Raw genomic sequence first — 25,411 nt, forward strand, 5'->3', positions numbered from 1 at the left:
TCCGGCAGCGAGAGGCGGGGCCTCGCCCAGCCTTACGTCTCTTGCCTGCGCCGGCGCCTGCGCGAGGCAGCATGCTGTCAGCAGGGCGCCGCGGTCCGGGCTTGCTCCAGCTGCGGCGCCTCAGTAGGTGGCCAGTGATCGCGACCTGTCCGTTCCAGCGCGGCCTCGGGCAAGAGCCCTTCGGGAGAGCCCGGTCACTGTGTCGCAAGTCCTCTCAAAGAGATGCGCGAGATGGAGAGGGAGAGCACAAGGCGACACCAAAGAAAGTTCCCAGCGCAGAGTCGCCTCCATCTCTACACCCTAGCGTCCAGGGCATTGGGACTAGATGTCTTTCGTCCCTGGAAAGCCTTAGACTGCCGACGCTTCAGGAGGAATCAGCCCCTCGAGAGCGCGAGGACTCGAGTAAAGATCAGGGCCAGGCCAACCCCGCACCCTGGGGATCCGGGACTCCCTCACTATCTTCCCTGGTCGAAGAACTTCACGTCCCCTCTTCCTCGTCAGCTTCCAGAGAGGAGCCCTTTCGGGCTGGGGAACTGATTTTAGCGGAGACTGGTAAGAGAGAAACACAATTTAAAAAGTTATTTAGGTTGAACAAAGCTGGACATTTAAATAGTAACTGGGGGGCAGTCCCGTTCAGCGATATCGTGGGGAAGTTCCCTGGTCAGATACTAAGGAGTTCCTCTGGTAAGCACATCATGCTGAAGAGGCCGACCCTGGAAGACTACGTGTTACTGATGAAGAGAGGTCCTGCCATAACATACCCAAAGGTAACGCAATGGGAGTTACGTGCATATTGGTTCCAGAAAGAGCAAAGCTAATGCTCTGCTACAGACCTGATTCACGTACTTAAAGCACACCACATAAGTTTCAGGTTTTTATTAGTCTCAGCCTTTGGGGGGAATAAATCAACAGGTATGGCTTTTACGCTACTTTTAGGAATTTTGACTTGGGAGTCTCGATGATCTGATCTGTAAAGTGAAGAGAATGTCGACTAATTATATAGAGTGATGTGGACTCACTAAGCACATAACAAATAGTTATATTTGTTCCCCATAACTCAAGTTTGCAAGTTCAGCACTTGAGAGCATGTTGAACTCTTTTAGGGACAATTTTTTAGTACCATTATGGTAATATTTTAATCATTTAATAAGGCATGTTAGCAGAAGTATATGTTATCAAAAATGTATATATTACAGTACTTCCCCTTTCGGGAAAAAAGTTTTATATTAAAACAGATAAAGTTAAACATAAAAGGAATATCCTTTTTTAAAAAAATACTTTATTTATTTATTTTTAGAGAGAGGGGAAAGAAGGGAAGCAAAAAGGGAAACGTCAATATGAGAGAGAAAATTGATTGGTTGCCTCGCACGCCCCCTACTGGCAACCTGGCCTGCAACCCAGACATGTGTCCTGACTGAGAATTGATCAGCTATGTTTCTCTTTGCAAGACGACACCCAACCAACTGAGCCACATTGGTCAGGCCCCTGTCAGATTAATTTTCATAAAAAGCCATTTATACTACCTCAGCGACATGTCCCAGTTACCAGGTCAAGTTTAAATGCTTTAGCCTGGCATTTAAGTCTCTCCTAATCTCTCCTCCTGAGATAGGCAAATTGTGTTTGCCTCCGTCTGTTGTTCAAAGCTGTTTCTACCTTGTGATTGTTTCCTTAAATTCACCACTCTGTCTTTAAACTAGGAAAATCTACTGAGTTCTTTCTCGGGGCTCCTGTTGTACTTATTATCTGTAATTTCAGTATTATACTGCTTTATTTGCTAATTGATTCTTGAACCTCTTATTTCATCAAGTAAAATATAAACTCTTGCTAGCAGGGCTAAGGTTTAATCCTTTGTTTTCATTTTTTTCTTCTCCAAATCCAACATAGTATTTGATAAGAGTAGATGTTTAGTACATATTTACTGGTTACTGTGTTTAAATTATAGGATGTAAATATGATGCTGTTGATGATGAATATTCACCCAGGAGATACTGTTTTGGAAGCTGGCTCGGGCTCTGGAGGAATGAGTTTGTTTTTATCCAAAGCTGGTAAGAGATTGGAATAAATGAGCTAAATATATATATATTAAAGAAAACATTCAAACTGTTCATAATAACAGAAAGTTAAATAAATAAAGATGTTTTAGAAAATATTCACATAACTTTGGGATGTAGAGAATTCTCTTTGAAATCAAATATAAGCAACTCAATTTCCATTTTCTGCATTTTTCCACTCTCTTTCTAAATCTTCTATTTTCTTTGATTTCTCTTACTCTTGTCATTCTTTTTAATACTTCTACCTTATTTTAATAAAAAGAAAAAGATAAACTTTTTTTGGAGCATAACATAGCTTCAGAAAAGTACCCAGATTGGAAGTGTATATCTCGATGAATTTTTTAAAAGATTTTATTTATTTATTTTCAGAGAGAGGGGAAGGGAGGGAAAAAGAGAGGGAGAGAAACATCGATGTGTGAGAAACATTCATGAGTTGCCTCTTGCAGGCACCCCAGCTGGGGACCAGGCCCACAACCCAGGCATGTGCCCTGATCAGGGAGCGAACAGACAGCCTTTCAGTTTGGGAAACGGCACTCAACCAACTGAGCCACACCAGCCAGGGCTTAATGAATTTTTATACAGTGGCCACCTTCATGTAGCTATTACCCAGATCAAGACATGCTGCTGCACTGCAGAAGCCCCCCGTGTTTCCTCTCAGTCCTGTCCTCCCAGTGGTAACCATTATTCTGACTTTTATCACCATTCATTAGTTTTGCCTGTTTTAAACCTCAGATAAAAAGAATCACACAGTATGTACTCTTTTACGTCTGGCTACTTTGATTCAACATCCTGTTTATGAGATTCAGCCATTGCATGTAGCAGTGTTTCTTTCATTCTGGTTGCTACATAGTCCCTCGTTTTTATAAAGAAATCACAATTTATCCATCCTACATGTTTTTGTTAGTAATAGTGCCAGGTGAATTCTTAGTATGAAAGAATGTAGAGGGAGAGCTGTCAGCTGCTGGGCTGGCATACTATCATAGGGAAACAATTATTGTTGGTGTTCATAAATAGATTAATCATAATACAGAACTAAGTTAAAGCTAGATCATGAAGAATGTTCCTGTCTTTAAGAAAATCTATATGAATTGTCAGTTGGTAAAAGTACTGCTTGAAGGGGACACCTGATCAAAAATTAAGAGGTATGTAGTAAACATATATGTATCTGTTCATGTTCCCACTACTTGATTTCTGATTCCTGTTATTTTAGTTGATTATTGTTCTTTTTGACCACTTAACTCTTTTGATTGCCAGGGAACACTGACTGGCTGTGCAGTGTTCCCTTTCTTACCTAATAATAGATTCCTGAACAGTGACAGAACTCTATTTGGGTAGTTTTTAAAAAAAAAATCATTTATATTGTTCTTTATTAATGCATTTTTTAAACTAATAAACTGTTAGAGCAGGTGTAGGCATATATGGGTCAATTTTATAAAGATTACAGATAGAAATATGCTCTATTATACTTGAACTATTTGAATTTTTACATGCATATATTTTCACATTTTTAATATTTTGTGAACTGATTAATACTACGAAGTCTTATAAATTATTGTTTTTTTAATTAAGTTGGATCACAAGGACGAGTCATAAGTTTTGAAATACGAAAAGACTACCATGAACTGGCTAAGAAGAATTACAAACACTGGCGTGATTCATGGAAAATTAGTCACATAAAAGAGTGGCCAGACAATGTGGATTTTATTCATAAAGATATTTCAGAAGCAACTGAAGACATAAAATCTTTAACATTTGATGCGGTAAGTTTCCAAAAGTGGTTCCTGTGATAATATCTAATACTGAGTACGAAGAAAACAAGGATCACACTTCTTTTGTATGGGAGAAAGTCTCCCGTCGTTATTTGCCCCATTGCTATATCTGGCGTGGGAGGAATCTTTTCCTTCAATATCATGGTGGGATTTAGAGTAGAGAGATTTATTGAATCAGTTGCCAAAGTTGCTAATAAACATAGGGTAATGACCAAGGAGGAGTAGTTTAGCATCATAAACCTCAGCATTTCTGGGATAAAGGAATAAGAATTTGGAAGCAGCATTGGGAGCATATGAGACCAGCACCTGACCTCACATTGTGAGATCTCGGGAAATAAATAGCCTCCATATGAGAAGGAACAGGCCAGAGGCATCTTTAGACAGAGTCATGATGTAGAGGAGTATTCATTAACAATGTTGAGGATAGAAGCGTTTATCATGAACAAATTTCCGGAAAGTGGAAGACTTTGTGAAAAAGAGGACCAGTGGGAGGTTGAGCTAGAGGAGGAGAAGCAAAGTAGTATGGAGCTAAAACGATAGGTGACCAGATGATAGATTTTTAAGCTGTGACCAGTGATGTGGGACATGTGGGACATGGAGGCTTTAGTTGGCTTCAAGGTTTTGGAATTCTAGTATAAATGGCTTTATCCTTGATGATGCCATTATCAAGTCATAGCTTGACATTATGGACTGAGGTCTAGGTAAGGAGTCTTCATTTTTCTTAATTGGCTGTTAGAAGGTTGGATTATTTTAGGACCCTTATAAGGGAACATAGGTGAGAAATGTCAAAGAGGAGAGTAACAATTTTTATCAGGACTGGTTCTTTATCGAAAGCCTACAGTTTGAGTAGCACAGCTTCCTGGACATAAAGGCCACACTTCTTTTTCCTCATCCTTGTTTGGCTTGCATATTGTATGTTAATAAGGACAAAAAAGTCAAGTTAAGGGGGTAAGGACATTATCTTGTAGATTATGGGAAACTACTAAGTTTTTAAGTAGGGGAGTAGAATGTTCAGATTCCTGATTTAGAATAATTCTGGTGTTAGAAGGGAGGCTGTGAGTCTATATAGAAAGCTATAATGTTTCAACAAGATATGATGAGTTCCTGAACTAAGACATTAGCAGTAGACGACTTAGAGAAATACTTAAGAGATAGATTTGTGGGACTGGATAATTTTACCCAAAACAGAAGCATAAAACTGCACAGATTCTCAAAAGAGAACTCAAAGAAAACTATGACTTTAAGTTTCTGGTTTAAATGACTGGATGAATGGTTAACATTAACTTAGAATAGAGCATTGAAAAATGTTGGCAGTTTTCTTGGCTATCTGATTTTGGTCCTTGTCAACCATATAGTGAAACTGCAGTCAACGAAATCTACTTAGGTCCATCATGTTGATCCCTGATCCCGTCATTGAGCTCTTCACTTGGATATCTAATAGAAAACTTAAACTCATGTTCAAACCTAAATTCTTGATTATTTCTCCCCAGCTTGCTCCTCCCATAGTCTTCATCATTTTCCCTGTTAATAATTGACAGCTCCATTCTTGCAGATTCATTCTGACTCCTATGTTTCTTTTCCATCTCATAGCCAATGCTATTTGGCTCTTACCTTTTCAAAATGTATACCCCTTCTCATCACATCCAATGCCATTAGCTATTGCAAGCCATCATCATCCTGCCTTGCCCTCTCTGTCTTTTCTACATAGAGTTTTAAAAAGTAAGTCATAATGTGCATAATGCCACTAAATTATACACTTAAAATGGCAACTCTTATTATGTTTACCCTGGAAAAAAGGCTTTTTAAAAAGTCAGATAACATGCTTTAAAACTTTCCAGTGGCTTTTCCTCTTCCTGAGGAAAGCTGAAGTTCATAAAATCCTGCGAAATCTATCCCTCTCCCACTCCCACCACATCCCTACCATTTCAGAACTCGTCTCTTACCATTTTCCTCATTCTGTCTCCACTGCAGTGATAGTGGCCTTCTCAGACTCACCAAGTATCGTCCAGACTCAGAGAATTTGTATTTGCTGCTCTCTCCGTCGGGAGCACACTTTCCCCTTAACTTTCCCCAGGGTAAGCATCATCATTTCTTCAGGTCTCTTCACTGACCAGCCTGTGCATAAAATAGCACTTTCTCTCCCTGCCCTGTCACTCTCTATCCCTCCTATTATACTTTATAATTTTATAGGTCTTCATGATACTCATCACCCTTTGACTTACGTATTTATTGCATATTTGTTCAATGTCTGTCTCTTTATTAGAATACAAAGTCCCAGGAAACCAAATGGTACGTAAGCTCCCATTATATCCTTACCATATAGCAAAGTGTTTGGCACATGGAAGGTGCTCGAATAATTAGTGGTTTAATTAATAATGATGTTCCTTGACAAATTATGCTATTTAAAAAAACACAAACAATAGAATAACTTCTCATTTAGTAAATATATTGATGTGCCAACAACTCTTAGTGTCTGGAATTACCTTTCAATAATAGTCACTTTAGTTTTTATTTTGACTGTATTTATTTTTGTTTTTTAGTTTTTAGGGGGGAAATTTTATTTACTCATTGTATTCATTTGACATCTTTTGTGAGTATAGCCCTGTATTATACAGTTGAATGAAGAATAAAGAAATAAGGGCACACGCATAAACCTACTTTTGCCCTGCCCTGTATGTATGTATATGTTTGTATATAAAATATAGCTAAAGAAGGATTCCTGTATTACCAGTATTGCCCAGTGCAAGACATGCCATTACAATGTTTGTGTAGTTAAGTACTGTGGCAAATCGTATAATAATATGTCTTTTCGGGAGCAATAGAATGAGTTAGTAGTACTATATTCTGGAAAATGAAATAGTTTAACTGGGTACCAATTTACCATGATAAAAAAAAGAAAAGAAAAGAAAACCTATGCTTTATTTAAACAGAACTCAGTCCGATTCTCTTTTTTTCCTCACAGGTAGCTTTGGATATGTTGAATCCTCAAGTTGCTTTGCCTGTTTTGTACCCAAATCTTAAACAGGGTGGTGTATGTGCTGTATATCTAGCAAAGTGAGTGATGTGTGGCTATTACTTTTAATGTGATTTTTAAACACTTGTCATTTTGTTACTGAGTTAGATGTATATGTTATCTTCTAGAACTTATGAAATGACATATGTCCCAAATCATTTATATAGCTGTTTAAATCATCCTTTACATAAATGATGACATAGGATGCATATTTTTCTGGAAATTTAGAAGAAGAGTTTTAAAATTGTGATGTGAACAATAATGTTAAATTATGTTCTCTATATTTTTACTTAGTATTCTATGAAATTGCTTATTATGTGCTCTAACTTACATTTTTACTTTTTTCCCCTTCATTTAACAATAGCATTTACATTTGGATAAGAGATATAGTAAACTTAAATATAAAGTTGTTGTACCAAAAATTTAAAGTACATTTTTTACTTTTCTGAAAGCATCACACAGGTTATTGAACTTTTAGATGGAATTCGCTTCTGTGAACTTGCTCTCTCATGTGAAAAGATAAGCGAAGTCATTGTCAGAGATTGGTTGGTTTGCCTTGCAAAACAGAAAAGTGGGATTTCAGTTCAAAAAGTAGAACCTAAAATCAACGTGGATTTACAATTACATTCTCAAAAGAAAAGTAGAATTGAAGGTGAGATGTTTCAAGAGGATGACTATGGTAAGCATTAAATTTATTTTATACAGGTGTTTGCAGTAATAAATAGACTAGTTTTCTGAATGTATTGACCAGTAAATTATAAAAATATTTCTCAGGGACTTTTTTCTATCTAAATTGACATGTGGTATTTATGGTGTTAAAGCTGTAAGGGAAAGAATAATGACTTTGCTTGCCTTTTATGTAAAGCTCTGATACCTTTGAAGAACTTAGCTTCTTATGATACTCATATTTTATAGTGACAAGAAGGTTGGCTTTTGAAATTGTTTACAATTTAAATCAGTGATTATTACTGAAGGAAAAGAATTTCATAGGACCTGCTATGCAAATAATTAATATTTGCTATTTATGCTGATAGAATTCTCTAAATTTAGGTCCTTGTTTTATGTATACATTTTTTTTTAAAGACTTTATTTATTTATTCTTTAGAGAGAGGGAAAGGGAGGGAGAAAGAGAGGGAGAGAAACATCAGTGTGCAAGAGATTACATTGATTGGTTGCCTCTCACACGTCCTCAGCTGGGGAACCTAGCCTGCAACCCAGGCGTGTGCTGTGACTGGGAATCAAACCTGGGACCTTTTGGTTTGCAGGCCAGCACTCAATCCACGGAGCCACACCAGCCAGGGCTGTACACGTTATTTAGATTACAAACAAGTTTTTTTGAAAAATCCCTTGATTTATGGTATGGATTTATCTATTTGGTTTAAAACCATATGTAAGTTTATCATGTAATCCTTGACAAATTGTTTCTGTAAGATAACTGATATAGTAGCTCCAAAACAAATGCTAAAAAATTATGTGAAAGAAAAATTTATAGTTAAGGGACATTAATTTGTATTTTAACAAAGTTTTAAAATATTTGAACAAATTATGAAATAGTTTATGTAGCTTACAATACATATTTTGTTCTACAACAGAAGAATCACATTCTGATTTTCCATATGGATCATCTCCTTATATTGCTAGACCTATACACTGGCAAACTGGTCATACAGGTGAGTAATGTTTTCAAGCCATATTAAATGATGTCATCTTCTAATTATTATAATGACCTCTCTTTTTTCCCCCTTAAATTAGCTTTTCTTGTCAAATTGAGGAAGTTCAAACCACAACTGAACTGAGCACCTCAGGTGACAGCAACAGCTTTGAAGACAAAAAAGTATCAAAATACAACTTTATATTGCAAATCATTACTTTCATAGATTGATATTTGTAGCCATTACTATGATTTGTGTAACTTTTACATATAATTTTGAAAAATAACAAAAACTAAAGAAAGATGTGTAACATTTCAAAACTGCTTAAATGTCCCATTTTGATGCCTATCTTGTAGTTAGACATATTGTAGTTAATGATTCCAAATTGGTTTAGTTGAGGCATCTCATTCTTCACTTCCTGTAAACCACTCCATAGATTTGTCTTTCTTCATGAAATTAGTTTTCTTTTCTTTGTTTGATTGATGGTCATTGGCTACTGAAATAAAATATGCATTTTAAGATAAGTTTTATGTATCTGTATTTTAAATACATATTTTAATGGCTTGGTATATATCTTTAAAAGTTACAAAATAACCCTGAGTTATAGAAAATAATAGGGGGAAACAGTTAAGAATGATATAATCACCATGAAAATTATAACAAAAGATGTAACAATTCTTGCTTCACTTTTATCCTTCTCAGAATCATTTTAACCAGCTTGAAAGAACATTAGAATTATTCTGTTATTACATAAATCAAATGCTTGGAGAAATATACTTTATATATTAATTAATTAGAACAAAGGACTTATTATTCATAGGCAGCAGTTATTTAGCATTTACCATGTGCCTTTACGTTGTTTTAAGAACTTTATAGTTTTTTCACTTAGGATGTATAGCTTATCTTTAAGGTTATCCATATTTTACAGGCAAAGGTTTAGAATGTTAGGTTGTTGTTTAACCATAGATGTTTTATGAGTTTTATAGTAATAATGCCTGGGGGATAAATGCCATGCCTAGATTTATTCCTTATACTAAAACTATTTAAAATAATATATATGTATTCTAAATAATGCTTTATATGGTGTTCATTATGTGGAAAATTTTAACGTAAAACTTTGCCTTTATAAGACTTTATAGCCTATGGTAGAGCTAGACATTAATCACATAAATATAAAACTAAAACCGTTATATATGCTCCAAAGACGTGCAGGGTAGTGTAATAGGGGTTTTGCTCTGGTTAAGTAATTACCTGTGAAGTGACAACCAAGCGAAGACCTGAATGGTAACTAGGAGCTAACCATAGCAGGGAAAATGAGAACAAAAAGGCCAGTGTTGCTGGAGTTGAGTGAAACAAACTAGGAAGATAGGTAAGGGTCAAGTCATACAGGATCTTATAGACCTGTGAACGAGTTTGCCTATCCTAAGAAAAATGGGGTGCCAATAAAGGATTTAATGAAGTCAGGGATATCAGGGATGCTTAGACTTGCATTTGGAGGACTGATTGAACCATAAGTAGTGTGTTCTGGTGCCATATTTCTGTATGGTAAGTATCTGAACACTCATATAATAATGGCTTTTTAGTTTTCATAACATTTCCAGATATATAGAAAGCCTGCAGTACATTTTAAAATTCCATCATGGAATGCTCCCTTTTCTTCTGCCCTTCTATTTAACTAGCAGTGGAATTCTGTCGTTCTCTTAATGGTTTGAATGCAAGCCTTAACTGTACTACTTGGAGAAGGGGCTGACTTAAGAGCAATGAAAAGTCATGCCTTCTACTCCTATTTCATGTAAAATAGTTTCTATTCCATATACTGTGCTCAGTAGATGTTGAATTGAACAAGACCTCTCAACAGTGTCCACTTTGAGTTGAAAACTAAACAACATAACCAAATAAGCATTTATTTATACAGTTAATAAAAGTCCAGCTTAAGCCCTTTCTCCATCTCTCCATCAAACACTAAGCATGTTTACAGTCTGGCTTATGGGACAGATACCTTCTTCTAAAATTAGCTTTCAATGTTCATGCCTGATTTTCATTTACCATACTGTAAACTCCTAGAGATTTGTGAATGACACAACTTTCCTCCCAGTGCCTTCCAGAGGTCCTGCCTTTTCCACCCAGAAAATGGTCAATAAAAGTTTGCTGATGGTTTTAAGTCTACATTGTATCATGTCTTGTTTCATCTGTTGCCTTGGTTGTTTTAGGGGAAATTTTATGTGTATAGCTCTTTAATTGTGGAAGTCTTTAAGTCTGAACTTTATACTTCAGAATCAATAGGGAACTTTTAAAGTTTCCACAGTCATGTAAAAGAAGATAATTTTTAAAAGTCTGTTAGTGGTATCTATGAGTATTTACACTGGAAGCAAAAAAACTGTTAAATCAGAAATTTCATAGTAACACATAGTATACAACTATGAGGTGATTGGTAATAATAATAAGGCAAGGGAAAGGGATAGATATAAAAAATAGATTATGAAGGAAGAACCAGATAAGCTGGTAATTTATTGGATGTAACAGCAGGGAAGCTATATATTTTCAAATTTTTATCCTCTATTCAGAAGCCCTTTCCCTTCTTCTCTGGGCAAAACTGGACTCAGTCAATGGCCAGCTCATATACTTCCTCGGAAAAGTTTTCACCAAATCTCTTCCTTCACAGAATTAATTCTGAAATCTTTAATGCTCCTAAATGTTGATCATATAATTAGCATTGCCTTTGTCACATAATTAATTTATAAGCCCTGATTATGTCTTCATTAAGTGTAAGGGTTTTAAAACTGGATGACTAGAATAGTAGTGACAAAAATAAGAAAGTTCAGAGAAGGGTTTATTTTTGAGGAAAAATTATTTGGTTTTAGATTATATAACAGAATGTCCCATGCCTGCCTACAAGACCCGGGGCTAAGGTTTGGTATACTGCTTTTTTCCCTTGGCTTCACTCAAAAATCTGAGGAGTCCTTAGGTAATACATAATAATATATATCTGTGTTTCAGCTGGACTAGCCTAGGAGTCATATTGCTTAAGACAGTATAAGGTAAAGAGAATCACTGTATAGTTGACTCTCAAACAATGTGGGAGTGAGGGGACCGACCCCCATGTGGTCAAAAATCTGTATATGACTTTTGATTTCCCAAAAACTTAACTACAGTTGGCCCTTTATAGCTGCAGGTTTCGCATCCATGATTCACCTGTTTTCATTCCGGGGTTAGGAATCAGTGGATGCAGAGGACCAACTGTACTAATTGTATACTGTTGACTGGAAGCCTTACCAATAACAGTCAACTAACAAATTTTATATATTATACACTATATTATTAAAGTAAACTAGAGAAAAGAAAATTGTAAGGAAAATACATTTACTGGATTTATTGAAAGAAAAAGCCACATATAAGTGGAGCTGTGCAATTCAAACCCATGTTGTTTAAGGGTCAACTAGTTTAGTAAGTATAAAAATGAGCAGCCCTGGCGGGTGTGGCTCAGTTAGTTGGAGCATGATTCAACTTCCGGTCAGGGCACATACCTAGATTGTGGTATGGTCCCTGGTCCTGGCACGTTGGGGAGGCAACCAACTGAGGCATCTCTCTCCCATCAATGTTTCTCTCTCTCTTCCCTTCTCCCTTCCTCTCTAACCTTTTGGCATCTCTGGGTAACAATGGAAGAAGAAGAGTTGTCTTGGGCCACACATTGAATACATTGTGACACATAATCACAAAAAAAATCTCATAATGTTTTAAGTAAATTTACGATTTTGTGTTGGGCTGCATTCATAGGCATCCTGAGCCACATGTGGCCCGTGGGCTGCAGGTTGGACACCCCTGCTGAAGGCAGTGAAAAAATGTCCTTGGGTAACAATTCAAAAAAAATATGCAGTGTATTCTCTTCCCCCCCTTCACCCTCCCCCCCCGCAAAAAATAAAGCAATAAAAAGAACATTTTAAAAATAAATGTCATAAACATGTTTATGTAAAAAAGCTTTACACAAATAAAAATAAAGCCCCTCTCTCAAAATAAAGCAATAAAAAGAACATTTTAAAAATAAATGTCATAAACATGTTTATGTAAAGCTTGTTGTTGGAACATTTTGTTTTATAGAAAGAATTTGAAAAGTAGAAAAACATGTTTTACCTGAAAAGTGAGAAGTTACTTGCTTATGTTTGAAAGAAAGATGGAAGTATTGATAACCATTTATTACTAAGTTTTAGCATAAAAACGCAGAGGAGAGCATCAGTTCTTTGTGTCCCTTCTGGAGCATGCTGAATTGAACTTTCTGCAACCAAAAAACTGTTAGATGATTCCAACCACCTTCATGTGGATGGGAGGAAGAAAATTTTGTTAGCAGAGGTCACTACGAGGAATCAGCAGCCCTTAAGGCAGTGAGACTGGCCACTGCTCCTGATAACATTGTGTTACCCTTAACTGCCCTTCCTTCTCCAGTCCCTCCCCCGAAATAGCTCACTCTCTTGTTAAGCCTATTGAGGGAAAATGACTGTAAGTGTTCAGGTATACAAGTTGATTTCTTTGTATTTCCTACCCTCTGTCATTCTGAAAAAAAGGTCTTACATTTATTCTTGAATTAAACAGTTGAGAAATAAATACTGGTTCCTCCCTGTGTATCAGGGGTACCCAACCCCCTGCATGAGACTGGTACCAATCTGCTGCCTATTAGGAACCAGGCCTCCAGCGAAGCTCGCCTGAGCTTGGAGTCCTGTTTCTGCCCCGCACCCACCTTGTCCACAGCAGGAGGTGAGCAGGTGAGAGCCTGAGCTCTGCCTCCCATTGTTCCCTGCAAAACCACAGCTCAGCTTATTCCCACCTCCGCACTGGTTTAGGATATACAGTCCTAAACCACCTCCGCAAAGTTGCTGGTTAAATTCCAGATGAGGGCACATGCCTGGATTGCAGGCCAGCTCCCCAGTTCGGGGCATGAGGGAGACTGATGGATGTTTCTCTCACACATTTATGTTTCTCTTCCTCTTTTACCCTCCCTTCCCCTCTCTATAAATACATAAATGAAATCTTAAAAATACTTTGTTTTAAAAAAGAGAAGTTGTCTTCTAAGAAACCAGTCCCTGGTGCCAGAAAGGTTGGGGACCACTGCTGTATAAGACCTGTATATCCTAAACCAGCGCTTCAAGGGCTTTCATCAAGGGCCAAATGAAAGCACAGTTCCTTTTACAACTCCCCTATGTCAAGTGCTTACCTATTATAAGGATCAAAGAGTGTAGGTAAAAGGAGCTGGGAGAAGGGAGGAGGGAAGTTGAAGGGAAATTCTTATTTATTTATCCTATGATAGACCCTATTTTTCTCAAATATGAGTGAACCAATAAAAATTATACTTGGAGGTGCTACAAGGGAATAGATTACATGTTCCATGAGTCAAACTTGTGTACTGATTACTCTGGCCAGGAAATGGAACAATGACTGAGGCATGACCCCTACCTTCTTCAAGAGCCTTAACAGTCTACTTTCTCTGTAAGTAAAACTTCAGTGTCCACTGTTAATCTCATAAGGATGTGGTAAAAATAAATAGATGAAATTCTGGAATAATGTGGATCTCTCTCAAAGAGTTAGAAAGAACCATAAGAAATCTGTCAGTCATATCTTCAGATGGATGAAAATTTAGAAGAAAGACTTTATAAGAAGTAATAAAGATCACTGCTGGTAAAATATTCTGGTTCTGTTTCAAATAGAAAAATGTCAGAAATACTATACATTTATAAATATGATTTTTTAAAAAAATTGTGGTGTGATTGACTAAAGTATTTCTAGTTTATATGATTATTTTCTAATATAAAATATTCTTCAAAGCTACTTAAACCCAAACAAAAATGAAGTGTGCAAATAATTGTGATACTTGTACCATGTCACAATTTAAAATCAGGTTTTCAAAAACTAATGACATGGGGAAATGCTTTATGGTAAGTGGAGAAAAAACAAAGTACACCTAGATATGGTATGGTTCTACTTTTTAAAAAAATAAAAAGTAGAAAAAGTGTTTAGTATTTTAAAGTAATCATAATCAAAATGGTATTGTATTGGCATAAAAACAAAGAGATCAATGGAACAGAATAGAGCCCAGAAATAAGCCAACATATCTATGGTCTGTGGTCAATTAATTTATAACAAAGTAGCCAAGAATATGAATACAAGTGGGAAAGGACAGTGGTGTTGGAAACACTGCAAAAGAATGAAACCGGACCACCATCTTACACCATGCACAAAAATCTGCTAGCAAAAGACTTAAATGTAAGATCTGAAATTAAAAAAACTCAGAAGAGAACAGGACATAAGCTCCTTGGCTTAGGTCTTAGCAATGGTTTTCTTGATTTGACACCGAAAGCAAAGAAGAAAAAAGAAAAACAAAAATAAAGAGACATCAAACTAAAAAGCTTATAGCAAAGAAAATGTTCAATAAAGTGAAAAGGCAACCTATGGAATTGGAAAGAAATACTTGCAAATTATATATTTGATAAGGGGTTAATATTCAAAATATATAAAGAATTCATACAACTCAATAGAAGAAACTCAAAACCAATTTAAAAATGGGCAGAGGAGATGACCATTTTTCAAATGAAATACGAATGGCCAACAGGTACATGAAAAGGTGTTCAACATCACTAATTATCAGGGAAATGAAAATCAAAACTACAATGAGATATCTCACACCTGTTAGAATGGCTATTATCAAGAAAAGAAATAAGTGTTGGTGAGGATATGGAGAAAAGGGAACCCTTGCATACTGCTGGTAGTAATGTAAATTGGCACAGATAATATGGAAAACAGTATGGAGGCGCCTTAAAAAATTAAAAATAGAGCTACCATATGATCTAGAAATAGCATTTCTGTGTACTTAAGTGAAGGAAACAAAATCACTGTTTCTTCAAGAAGATATTTGCACCCTCATGATTACTGCCATATTATTTACAATATTCAAGTGTGGCATATATATATACAATGGAATTATTCAGCCAATAAAAAAAAGAAATCCTGCTGTTTTCAACAACATGGAAGGACCTTGAGGGCATGATGCTAAGTGAAATAAGTTAGAGAAAGATAAATACTGTGATTTCACTTATATGTGGAATTAAGAAAAAAAACACCCCAAACTCATAGATACAAAGTACCTACTGGTGGTTTCCAGAGATGGGGGGTTAGAGGAGCAGACAAATTGGATGAAGTTTGTCAAAAGGTACAAACTTCCCGTTATAAGATAAATAAGTCCTGGGAATGTATGTGCAGCATGATGACTACAGTCAACAACACTGTATTGGATACGTGGAAGTTGATAAGGGAATAGATCTTCAAAGTTCTCATCACAAGAAAAGAATTGTAACTATGTGGTGATGAATGTTAACTTATCGTGGTAATCATTTTGCAATATATACATACATCAAATCACATTGTACACCTAAAACTAAAACAGTGTTATATTTCAATTATATCTCAATTTTTAACAGTATATAGAAAAAGAAGAAGGGGTAAGACAAAGGACTTCTGTGTTTCTTTTTCAACCGTATAACATAGTACTATTAAACTTAAAAAAAAAAAAAAAAGGTGTAGAAGGAAACCAATAATTAATCACTGATAAAACTAGATGATGAAATTACAAGTGAATTTATTTTCTTCTTAAAACTCCTTTAAATATAATAAACATTTTGGTCCTGGCTGGGTAGCTCAGTAAGTTAGAGCATCATTCTGATACACCAAGGTTGCAGGTTTGATCCCCAGTCAAGGCACACACAAATGTCAACCAATGAATGCATAAATGGAACAAATTAATATTTCTCTCATCAATAAACAAAAATTAAAATAAAATAAACATTTCAAATGCTCTTAAAATAATAGCTAAAATACTCAAGACTCATAGTGATTAGGTCTCACTTTAACATAAATCAAGTTAAAAATCTAGTTTAGATAAGCTACCAACAAAAACAGTAACACAAGACAAAAAGTAACTGAAAAGGGGAAGAACTTTCAATACTGATTTAATTCACATTGTTGTAGTATATGTTGTTATGTTTCCCTGACTGTTAAAGACTTACTATAGGTAAATAACTAACTTGGACTTATTAATAACTTGTATAAACCTAATTCTGACATATCACTAAATCATACCTTCAGAATAGCTATAAGCTTGAGGAGGATCAACTATTATGCCCATTGAGAGTGAGTTTTGTGATTCCTGAGAATGTTTTTCCATCACCTCTACTGTATCATTGGATGAAGATGATGATGAAGACAATCCCAATCTAACATATCTTCCTTTTTTACCACAGAGTGAGCAATCTACCGGTGTGGCACTAGGTCCCCGGGGCAGTTGAACTTCATCTCTGTTGTAGTTTCTAACAGCTCCACTGTGATGTACTGAGCGTTCTCGTTGCCATATATAATGGGTTGGAGCAATAGCCATAACCTATAGTGGAAAGCTTTTTTTTAGAATTTTACTGTTTTTAAAATTTAGTAAAATTAAGTACAAAAACTATAACTTAAGAACAGCTACCTCTAAAACTATGTTTAAAAATCTAAGTTGCTGATGTTAAAAAAAAAAAAAAAAAAGCATCTCCAGATACCACAGTATTTATCTATAAAGTGATTCATTGCTTGGATCCTTAAGATAATAATTGAAACTATTTAAATTATTGCAAATAGGAAATAGGACTGAAGCAACAACCTTCTTGGGTTTTTTAATCATGAATATTTTAAGTTCATAAAAGACAATACAGTTATCCCAAAACAATTATTGACTTTGGAGTGTACTGGGCTGAAAATATGTTTAATTGGGGTTTCCAACCATGTATGTTAGGCTAATCTTAAAGTGTTTGCAATTATGGCAAGGGATGAAGAAAGAATACAGGTAAGTTACTTAACCTTTCTGTTCCTCCATTTCCTCATCTGTAACATGAAGAGAATATGTCTATTTTAGAGGGTTGTTGCGATGATTACATGAATTATTTATAAAGCACTTAAGATTTCTAACTACATGCCAGGCATTGTTGTCTAAGTTTTGTTAGATAAAACACTGCCTTTAGAGTCAGGATGAATGTAGCTTCTTACCCTGACTCCCACTTGCTAGCTGCGCGATACTGGGCAAGTTACTTAAACTTTCAAAGGCTTAATTTCTTTATATCTAAAATGGGGATACTATCTGCCTCATAGGATTGTTCTGTGGGTTAGATAGGCGCAAAATCTGTATCACATCATAAGCAACAGACAAATGATAGCTATTTAAGCCAAGCTAGGGAACTGTACCTATATGCTGATGTCATGATGTCTAAAATGCCTAGGAAGAATGTTAGAATGTTACTTCTAAGCAAAAATGTTTAGTTGCAGTTATCAGTGACTCAAGGTAAATGAAAACTGAGGAATCTAAGCATTAGGTAGTGCCCCTGTTGTTTAGACCAGTAATTTTCAGATTGTTTTTGAGAAGCCCTAAGGTTTCACAGACTATTTGGGGGGGGGGTCCAAAGAGGGACTAAGGGAAGCAGACCAAGCAGAGAGGCTCAATTTGGGAGATTGTGTGTAAATTTTTATTTGGAAAAAAAGAAAAGGTTTATGCTGTTAAAAAATGAATATCTTAAAACCCCTAAATTAAGACCAGTCCTCAAGAAAGTGGGGTTATTGTAGTCTTCCCAAGATAAATGGCATAAAGAATGTTAGCTATGCTAATTTTTAAAAAGTATATTTTAGGATTACATTTATTTTATAATCCACTTCTAAATCCTTCAAAAAAGTTTTCTACCAATGACATGCAAAAAGTTACACATATTTTAAAATGTAGAAGTAAATGTGTTAACTCTATAAACACATCTTTAACAATATAAAACTAGACTCAGAGCTACCTGAGAAAATAGAATATCAGAATTTCTTATTCCTTCTATATTCATCTACTATTTTTCCTCAACATTTCAATAGTTTTAGTTCCGATGTCTGAAATGTCCTCTCACTGTCTGAAACTGTGACGGCTCACTCTCTCATATGCCCTATATATAACTAGCCATCAAATAATGATAATTATAACTTTGTATCATTGATTTTCCTTTGGCACTGGGTTTACACCTTGCTTACTGAACTATAGCGCGTGTAGCATTTTCCAGCACCTCCCCTATATTGGGCCTCTTCTGCATACTGTCATTGGATTATTTTGTTCATAGCAGTGCTTACATCACATCACTGCTTTTTTTTCTAAATTTCTAGTCTGGAATCAAGTAGTAGCTGACAGAGAAATCAGCTATGATGATATTGTGCCATCTAGGCCAGAGTACATAACAAGAAAAAACTTCCTCTTGATAAAATTGCTACTGAGTCTAACTCTTTCTCATCAGATTGGCATTCTCCATAATCTGTGAGTCAATCTAGAAATTAAGCTAACACCAACATAAATAAAATCCACCTCAGAGGAACTGATGCCCAAAAAGATAAGCTCGTTGTAAGAAGATAAGACTAGAATAAGTAGGCTGAAATAGTCTTTATTCTTTTTCGGAGAAGCCGTACATACATTTTTCAATTTAATCATTCCTCATCTCTCCACAAAAGGATTTGAGGCAGTTTTTAAAAGGAGCAAATGATTTTTTTTTTCATTAAGTAGGACCCAAAAGGGAAAATATACCTAAAGTGGGAAAGCAGACATGCCAGTAATAAAGGGTAAGAGTTAATCTGGTTAAGGATAAAAGTTGGTTCTTAGCTTCTCTGCAGCAGCCAGGGATTAAATAATAGGAGACAAATTACAAAATTCAATTATCTCAAAGGAGAGAATAAGTTCTTTTGACAGTGGTGTACAATGAAAAGAATATCAAATTTAAGTACTACCCTGCTACTTACTAACTGAATGACCATGAACAAGTCACAACCTTTCTATACCAGTTTCTTCCTCTGTAAAATGGAGATTACTTCTGCTGTTTACTTCCTGAGATAAAATAACATAACAGAAATAAATGCATTCTCTAAACTAGTCAATGAGAGGTGGAGACTAGATGTCAGAGAAAACAGAATCTTGTGAACTCCTTAGTTGTGAGGTCAAGTTCGGACTCTGACAATTAGTGTAAGGTCTTGAGTAAATCTCAACCTCATTGGTCCTTAGTTTCATCAGCCTTAAAACAAGAATGTTACAACCCTCACAGGCATTTTTGTGAGGATATATGAAAATACTTATGAATTTATAAGTACAATGCAAATGTAGGATATTATTATTAAAAACCAGTTTGTAGCTACATCATAACAGGTTTATTGTACAATATGAAAATAAAGAATTGGTTTGGCAGTATGTCAGTACTAGGCTCTCGATAACAAATGGATAGTATACTTAACTAAATTTCTAAGCATGCCTTGCAAACCTCAGGGCAAGGATTATGTAATATTTCTTTATAATAAACCCTGAACTTAGTGTCTTATTCATAAATTAGCTGTTGAATGAATACTTAAGAGAATAGGATGAAATCTTACTAGGTAGTTGCCTTTCCTGTACATCAACATGATTCAAGTATATCTGGTTTGGAAAAGGAAAAAAAAAAGCCTATCTATCTGCCACTAGAGTAAAGTGCTAAGTGAGCTCCATGAAAAAGTGTTTTAAATTTTTTTTTCTCTTTCATGCATAAACAGACATGGAAAAGAACTGGAAGCCGTAAGTTTCAATCATTCTGTCAGTCAGCAATATTTGCTGAGTATCTACGATATGCCAGGCACTGTTCTAGGCACTGGAGATACAATAAGAACAAAGTAAAGACCCTGCCCTCTTGGAATTTATCTTCAACTAGGGGGAAATAGACAGCAAGATAAGTAAGTAAAACAGAGTACGCTGTATGGCGATTAAGTGCTATTAAGGAAAACAGGAAAAGGAATACATAATAATAATGGGAGGTACTACTTGCTATTTTATTGGCTTTATCAAGATATTACTCAAATACCATACAATCCACCCATTTAAAGTGTACAGTTTAATGACTTGTAGTATATTCATAGTTACACAACCGTTACCACAGTCGATCTTAGAACATTTTCATCATTCCTTTCATCATAAAGAAAGCAGTCACAGCCCATTCCTCCCTAGCAATCACTAATCTACTTTCTATCTCTTTCAATTTGTCTATTCTAAACAGCTTATATAAATAGAATCATACAACATGTGGTCATTTGTGACTAGCTTCTTTTACTTAGCATAACATTTTCATGTTTCATCCGTGCTGTAGCGTGGTACTTCATTCCTTTTCATTGCCAAGTAATATATCATTGTATGGATATATCATTGTTTATCTGTTCATTAGTTGTTGGACATTTGGACTGTATTATAAATAATGCTGCTATGAACATCCGTGTACAAGTTTTTTATGAATACAGTTTTCATTTCTTAACTATATAAACAGTAATAGAATTGCTGGGTCACATGGAACTCTGTTTAACTTTTTGAGGAACTGTCAGGCTGTTTTACAAAACAACTACACCATTTTATATTCCAAACAGAAGTGTACGAGGGTTCAAAGTTCTCCATATTCTTACCAACACTTGTAATTATCTTTTTTTGATGATAGTCATCCTCATGGGTGTGAAGTGATATCTTCTTGTGGTTTTGATTTTGCATTTCTCTGATTGTTAATGATGTTGAGCACCTGTTCATATGCTTCCTTTTTTATTTTTGCCCATTTGTATCTTCTTTGGAGAAATGCCTATTCAGATCCTTTACACATTTTAAAATTGGGTTTTCTTTTTACTATTGAGTTGTAAGAGCTCTTTATAGTCTAGATACAAGTCCCTTATCAGATTATTTGCAAAAATTTTCTCCTATTTTGTGGGTTGTCTTCATTTTCTTGATGGTGTCCTTTGAACGACATTTTAAATTTTGATGAAGATGTCCTTCAAAAGACACTTTACATTTTGATGAAGTCCACTTTGTATTTTCTTTTGTTCATTGTGCTTTTTGCATCATATCTAAGAAACCTAATCTAAGGTCATGAAGAATTACACCTATGTTTTAAGAGTTTTTAGTTCTTACATTTAGGTCTCTGATCCATTTTGAATTTGTTTTTTATATATAATATAAAGTAAGGGTCCAACTGAATTCTTCTGCATGTGGATATCTAGTTGTCCCAGCACCTTTTGTTAAAAAGACTACTTTTTCCCTTACTAATGAATTTTCTTGGTACCCTTGTCAAAATTTAATTGAACATAAATGTGAGGGTTTATTTTTGGACTCCTCTATGTATTCCATTGAGCGAGACACTATTCAATATAGGGTGGTATAGAAAAGTTTCTCTGAGGTTAACATTTAAGCAGAGTCCTGAATGAAGTGAGGAAGTGAAACATACTAATATCTGGGAGAAAACCATTCCAGGTATTGGGAATGACAAATACAAAGACCTTGAAGTATGAGTGCCCTTAGTGTGTTTGAGAAACAGCAAGGAGGCCCCTATGGCTGGAGTGGAGTGAGCAAGAATGGGAGATACAGTCAAAGAGATGAGGAGAGTGGCAGACTATGTAGAGCCATGATAAGGTCTTTGCCTTTTACTCTGTATGAGATGGGAGGCCTCGAGGCTTTTAAGTAGAGAAGTCATGACTTGACTTGACTTCTAAAAGATTTACTCTGGCTAGGGTATAAAGAATAAACTCTAAGGAAGAAAGATTGTAACAAAGACCATTTCAAAGGTTATGGCAAGAAGTGAAGCAAGGGATGACAATCAAAGCAGGTTTTAGTTGTGGAGGAGGTGAGAAATGGCAGGCGGCTGGATATTTTTTTAAAGATTTTATTTATTTATTTTTTAGAGTGAGGGGGAGGAAAGGAGAAAGAGAGAAAAACATCAATGTGTGAGAGAAACATTGATCAGTTGCATCTTGCATGCTCCCCAATCCAGGCATGTGCCCTGACTGGGAATCGAACGGGTGACTTTTGCTTTGCAGGATGAAACTCAACCACATGAGCCACACAGGTCAGGGCAGAGGCTGGATATTTTTTCAGATATAGATACAAGAAAAAGAAAAGTCTAGGGTGACAGCTTTTTGGCTGGAACAACTAGAAGGATGAAGTTACCATTTATTAATACGTGGAAGATTGCAGGAGGAGCAGGTTTGAAAGTCTATGTGGGGGAATCAAAATTCAATTTTTGGCATGTTAAGTTTAATGTATCTACTAGACAATGAAAGATGAATAGAAAATTTGGTATGTAGATCTGAAATTAGTGGAGAAATCTGTTAAGTCTCCATGTTGAATCCTTGAGAGACTAAACTTTTCTGTAAATCCCGTTACACAACTGAGTCTATACTTGTCTGAAACTTTTTTAGTCTTTTATACATACACCATTAAGTCACCCCATTCTCTGGCTCTTTAATAGTCTGATGCCAGCAACTGTGGTAATTCCAGCTCCAATAGTGTAAATTAAAGTTGTGGCAATTTAAAAAATACTGGTCATTATATCTTAGGAGTAGGTGGGCAATCTGCCATGAGTATTGCCTGTCCTGGCTTCTTGCTCCATGCTCTTAGCTGAATGTTCCATGGGGCTTGCAGTGTTTGCATTGAAAAAATCAGAGTGTTCTAATAAGGCCTTGCTTAGACTATCATGTCCAAGGATGGCAACAGGTACACAAATTACCCCTCTTGACATGGAGAGGTGGTGACAAAAAATAACAGTACAGGACTCTTTCAATGTCCTGTAATTGGAATGAATCATATAAATCCTTTAATTAATGAGGATCCTTAAATTATGGGGGCCTTATACATTCAATTTTTTATATTTTTCAATTGAATTTAATCTTGTAAAGACTTGGCCTGCTGTACATTTTTCTAAGTTATCTCTGAATCCTTGCATTTTTTCCAACATTCAACAATTCTCCTATTTAATCTACAAAGATGCATACTTGCTATATATTTATCTCATTAACAAATATAATTAACATGTTTAGCTCTGGGCAGAGTTTTGTGACACACCCAAAAAGTTCTCTCTCAGGTTTGACATTACCTTTTGGTCTATAGTCCATTTAACTGATTCTAGTATTATCTGGTTCACATTTAGCAAACTTTTCTGAACTAGTACTGGTTTACAGTGATCACTGCTTTCATTTAATTTTCTACTCTATTTCTTTTTTAGTTTAAAACATTAATTTTATAGTTTATTGAAAACCACAGTGTTAAATAAAATAACCAATCTTTTAATTTTTAGTGTCTTTCTGTTTTATCTTAATAAAACCTGGAAAAAAGGAATGTTTTTTTTAAACATATTTAAATTTATATAAATTTTATATCATGCAATTCATATTTCAGCCTTGGGGACTTGAAATTTTATATATTTTATTTAATGAGAATTATTATTCAACTCCAGTGGTATTTTGAAATGTGCACACTATCTTTGTGCAATAAACTGGTGATCTTTTAGACAAGAGAAAGACACTAAAATAAATATACTATAAAAATACTACAGAAGTAGACTGCTCTGAAAAATACAAATGGCAATTTTAAATTCTTGTGGTATAAAATCAAGATATCAACATCATAATACACAAGTTGTATTCACAGTAACCATCAAGTTAACGGTCTACCCTTATATGTACAAAAAATAAAATGTTAGAGGCACATTAAAAAAAACAAGACAAGGAAAATTGTATTAACAGAAGACAGAGATTACATATATAAAATATTTTAAAATCTTACCTCCTCACAGCATCGTCTGCTTACAATAGCCCTATAGTCAATTCTATCCCAGAGTTGGTCCCTTAACTTTAAGAAATTAGGGAACAATTTTCTCCAGTTTTTCCCTAAAGCCCACGGAAATATTTCATATTTGGATTCTTCTTCATCTTCTTCTACTGTATTAGCCAGGTACCTAACAAAGAAACCAACAACTTAAAAAAATAAATAGGTAAAGGACAGGAATTGACAATTCACAAAAAAATGCAAATCACTATAAACACATTAAAAGATGTTAAAACTTACTCATAACTAAAGAAATAATAGCTCAAAAATAGAGATACAGTGAATTTTACTTAATGAGTTCTGCATATTTGTATATTCCTGTAAATCTTGAGCTTTATTCTGATATGCAGTTACTTGGAAACAGTCTGATCATTTTAGATCTTGTTTTTATGATTTGTTAGGTAGATCTGGAGCAATATTCTGTATGGGGCTAATTATTCCCTACTAGTGAGGCAAGACCTTCCTGAATACTCTACTCAAAACCCTATGAATTATGAGATTTTTCAGTCTGGCTGGAACAGACACTATTTCCAGCCCTGGATAAATGTTATGCACTGTTCCCTCCAATCCTTTCTTATGGTCTTTTGCCACAATTAGGTAACATCCTTATACACAAAAGGAAACCAGTGTCCTGCCAAATGCTTGTGAAGGATCAGGCCTACATAGAAGCAGGAAAGCACAACACATGATAAGGAGAATAATTAACTCATCAAACTGACACACATGGTAGAAGTAACATACAAGAACATTAAAAGTTATCATTATTCCAGATGTTCAAAAAGATAAGAAGGTACACTTCTAGTGATGAAAACTATGTATACAATGAAAAATACACTGAGTGAAATTAATAGCATGTTAAATATTACAGAAGAAAAGATTTGTGCATTGGAGGCATAACAGTATAAAATATCCAAAATTAAACATGCACAGAAAAATAAACAAACAATAAACAGCATCAATGGGCCATGAGACAACTTCAGGCAGCCTGGGGACATGTGAAAGACAACCAATCGATGTATCTCTTGCACATTGATGTTTCTCTCCCTCTTTCTCCCTTCCCTCCCTTCTCTCTAAAATAAAAAAATAAAAATAATAACTAGGGTAATTGCTAAAAAGGATATAAACTGCATAATTTTCAAACAAGTAGACAAAAAAGGGTCAGAAAATAAAAATTTAAAAACCTCAACCCAAAAAAAAAAAAGATAAAAATGAAGGGGAAAGAAGAAACAGGTAAAAATGGGACATACAGAAAA

At 35.3% G+C, this 25,411-nt stretch overlaps 2 protein-coding genes across 2 annotated transcripts in view; one reads left to right on the plus strand and one right to left on the minus strand.

The window, feature by feature from the left end:
* On the plus strand, positions 1 to 8,987 carry TRMT61B (tRNA methyltransferase 61B). The gene is made up of 7 exons (XM_054568369.1): positions 1 to 767; positions 1,943 to 2,045; positions 3,621 to 3,811; positions 6,783 to 6,874; positions 7,286 to 7,512; positions 8,426 to 8,503; positions 8,586 to 8,987. The coding sequence occupies exons 1-7, from the start codon at positions 72 to 74 to the stop codon at positions 8,627 to 8,629; spliced, it is 1,431 nt and encodes a 476-aa protein (XP_054424344.1). The 5' UTR covers positions 1 to 71; the 3' UTR covers positions 8,630 to 8,987.
* SPDYA (speedy/RINGO cell cycle regulator family member A) overlaps positions 8,834 to 25,411 on the minus strand; it is a 23,841-nt gene continuing 7,263 nt past the window's right edge. Inside the window, exons 4-6 of the mRNA XM_054568384.1 lie at positions 24,117 to 24,288; positions 16,604 to 16,901; positions 8,834 to 8,981 (exon numbers count right to left, since the gene is read on the minus strand). Coding sequence (XP_054424359.1) covers positions 8,890 to 8,981; positions 16,604 to 16,901; positions 24,117 to 24,288 — 562 coding nt within the window. The 3' untranslated portion in view covers positions 8,834 to 8,889. The remainder of the gene's footprint in view (positions 8,982 to 16,603; positions 16,902 to 24,116; positions 24,289 to 25,411) is intronic.

The sequence above is a fragment of the Pteronotus mesoamericanus genome, unplaced genomic scaffold (assembly GCF_021234165.1).
Source record: "Pteronotus mesoamericanus isolate MK-2021 breed Mesoamerican mustached bat unplaced genomic scaffold, CSHL_Meso_final contig_101, whole genome shotgun sequence".
Taxonomy (NCBI): Eukaryota; Metazoa; Chordata; class Mammalia; order Chiroptera; family Mormoopidae; genus Pteronotus; species Pteronotus mesoamericanus.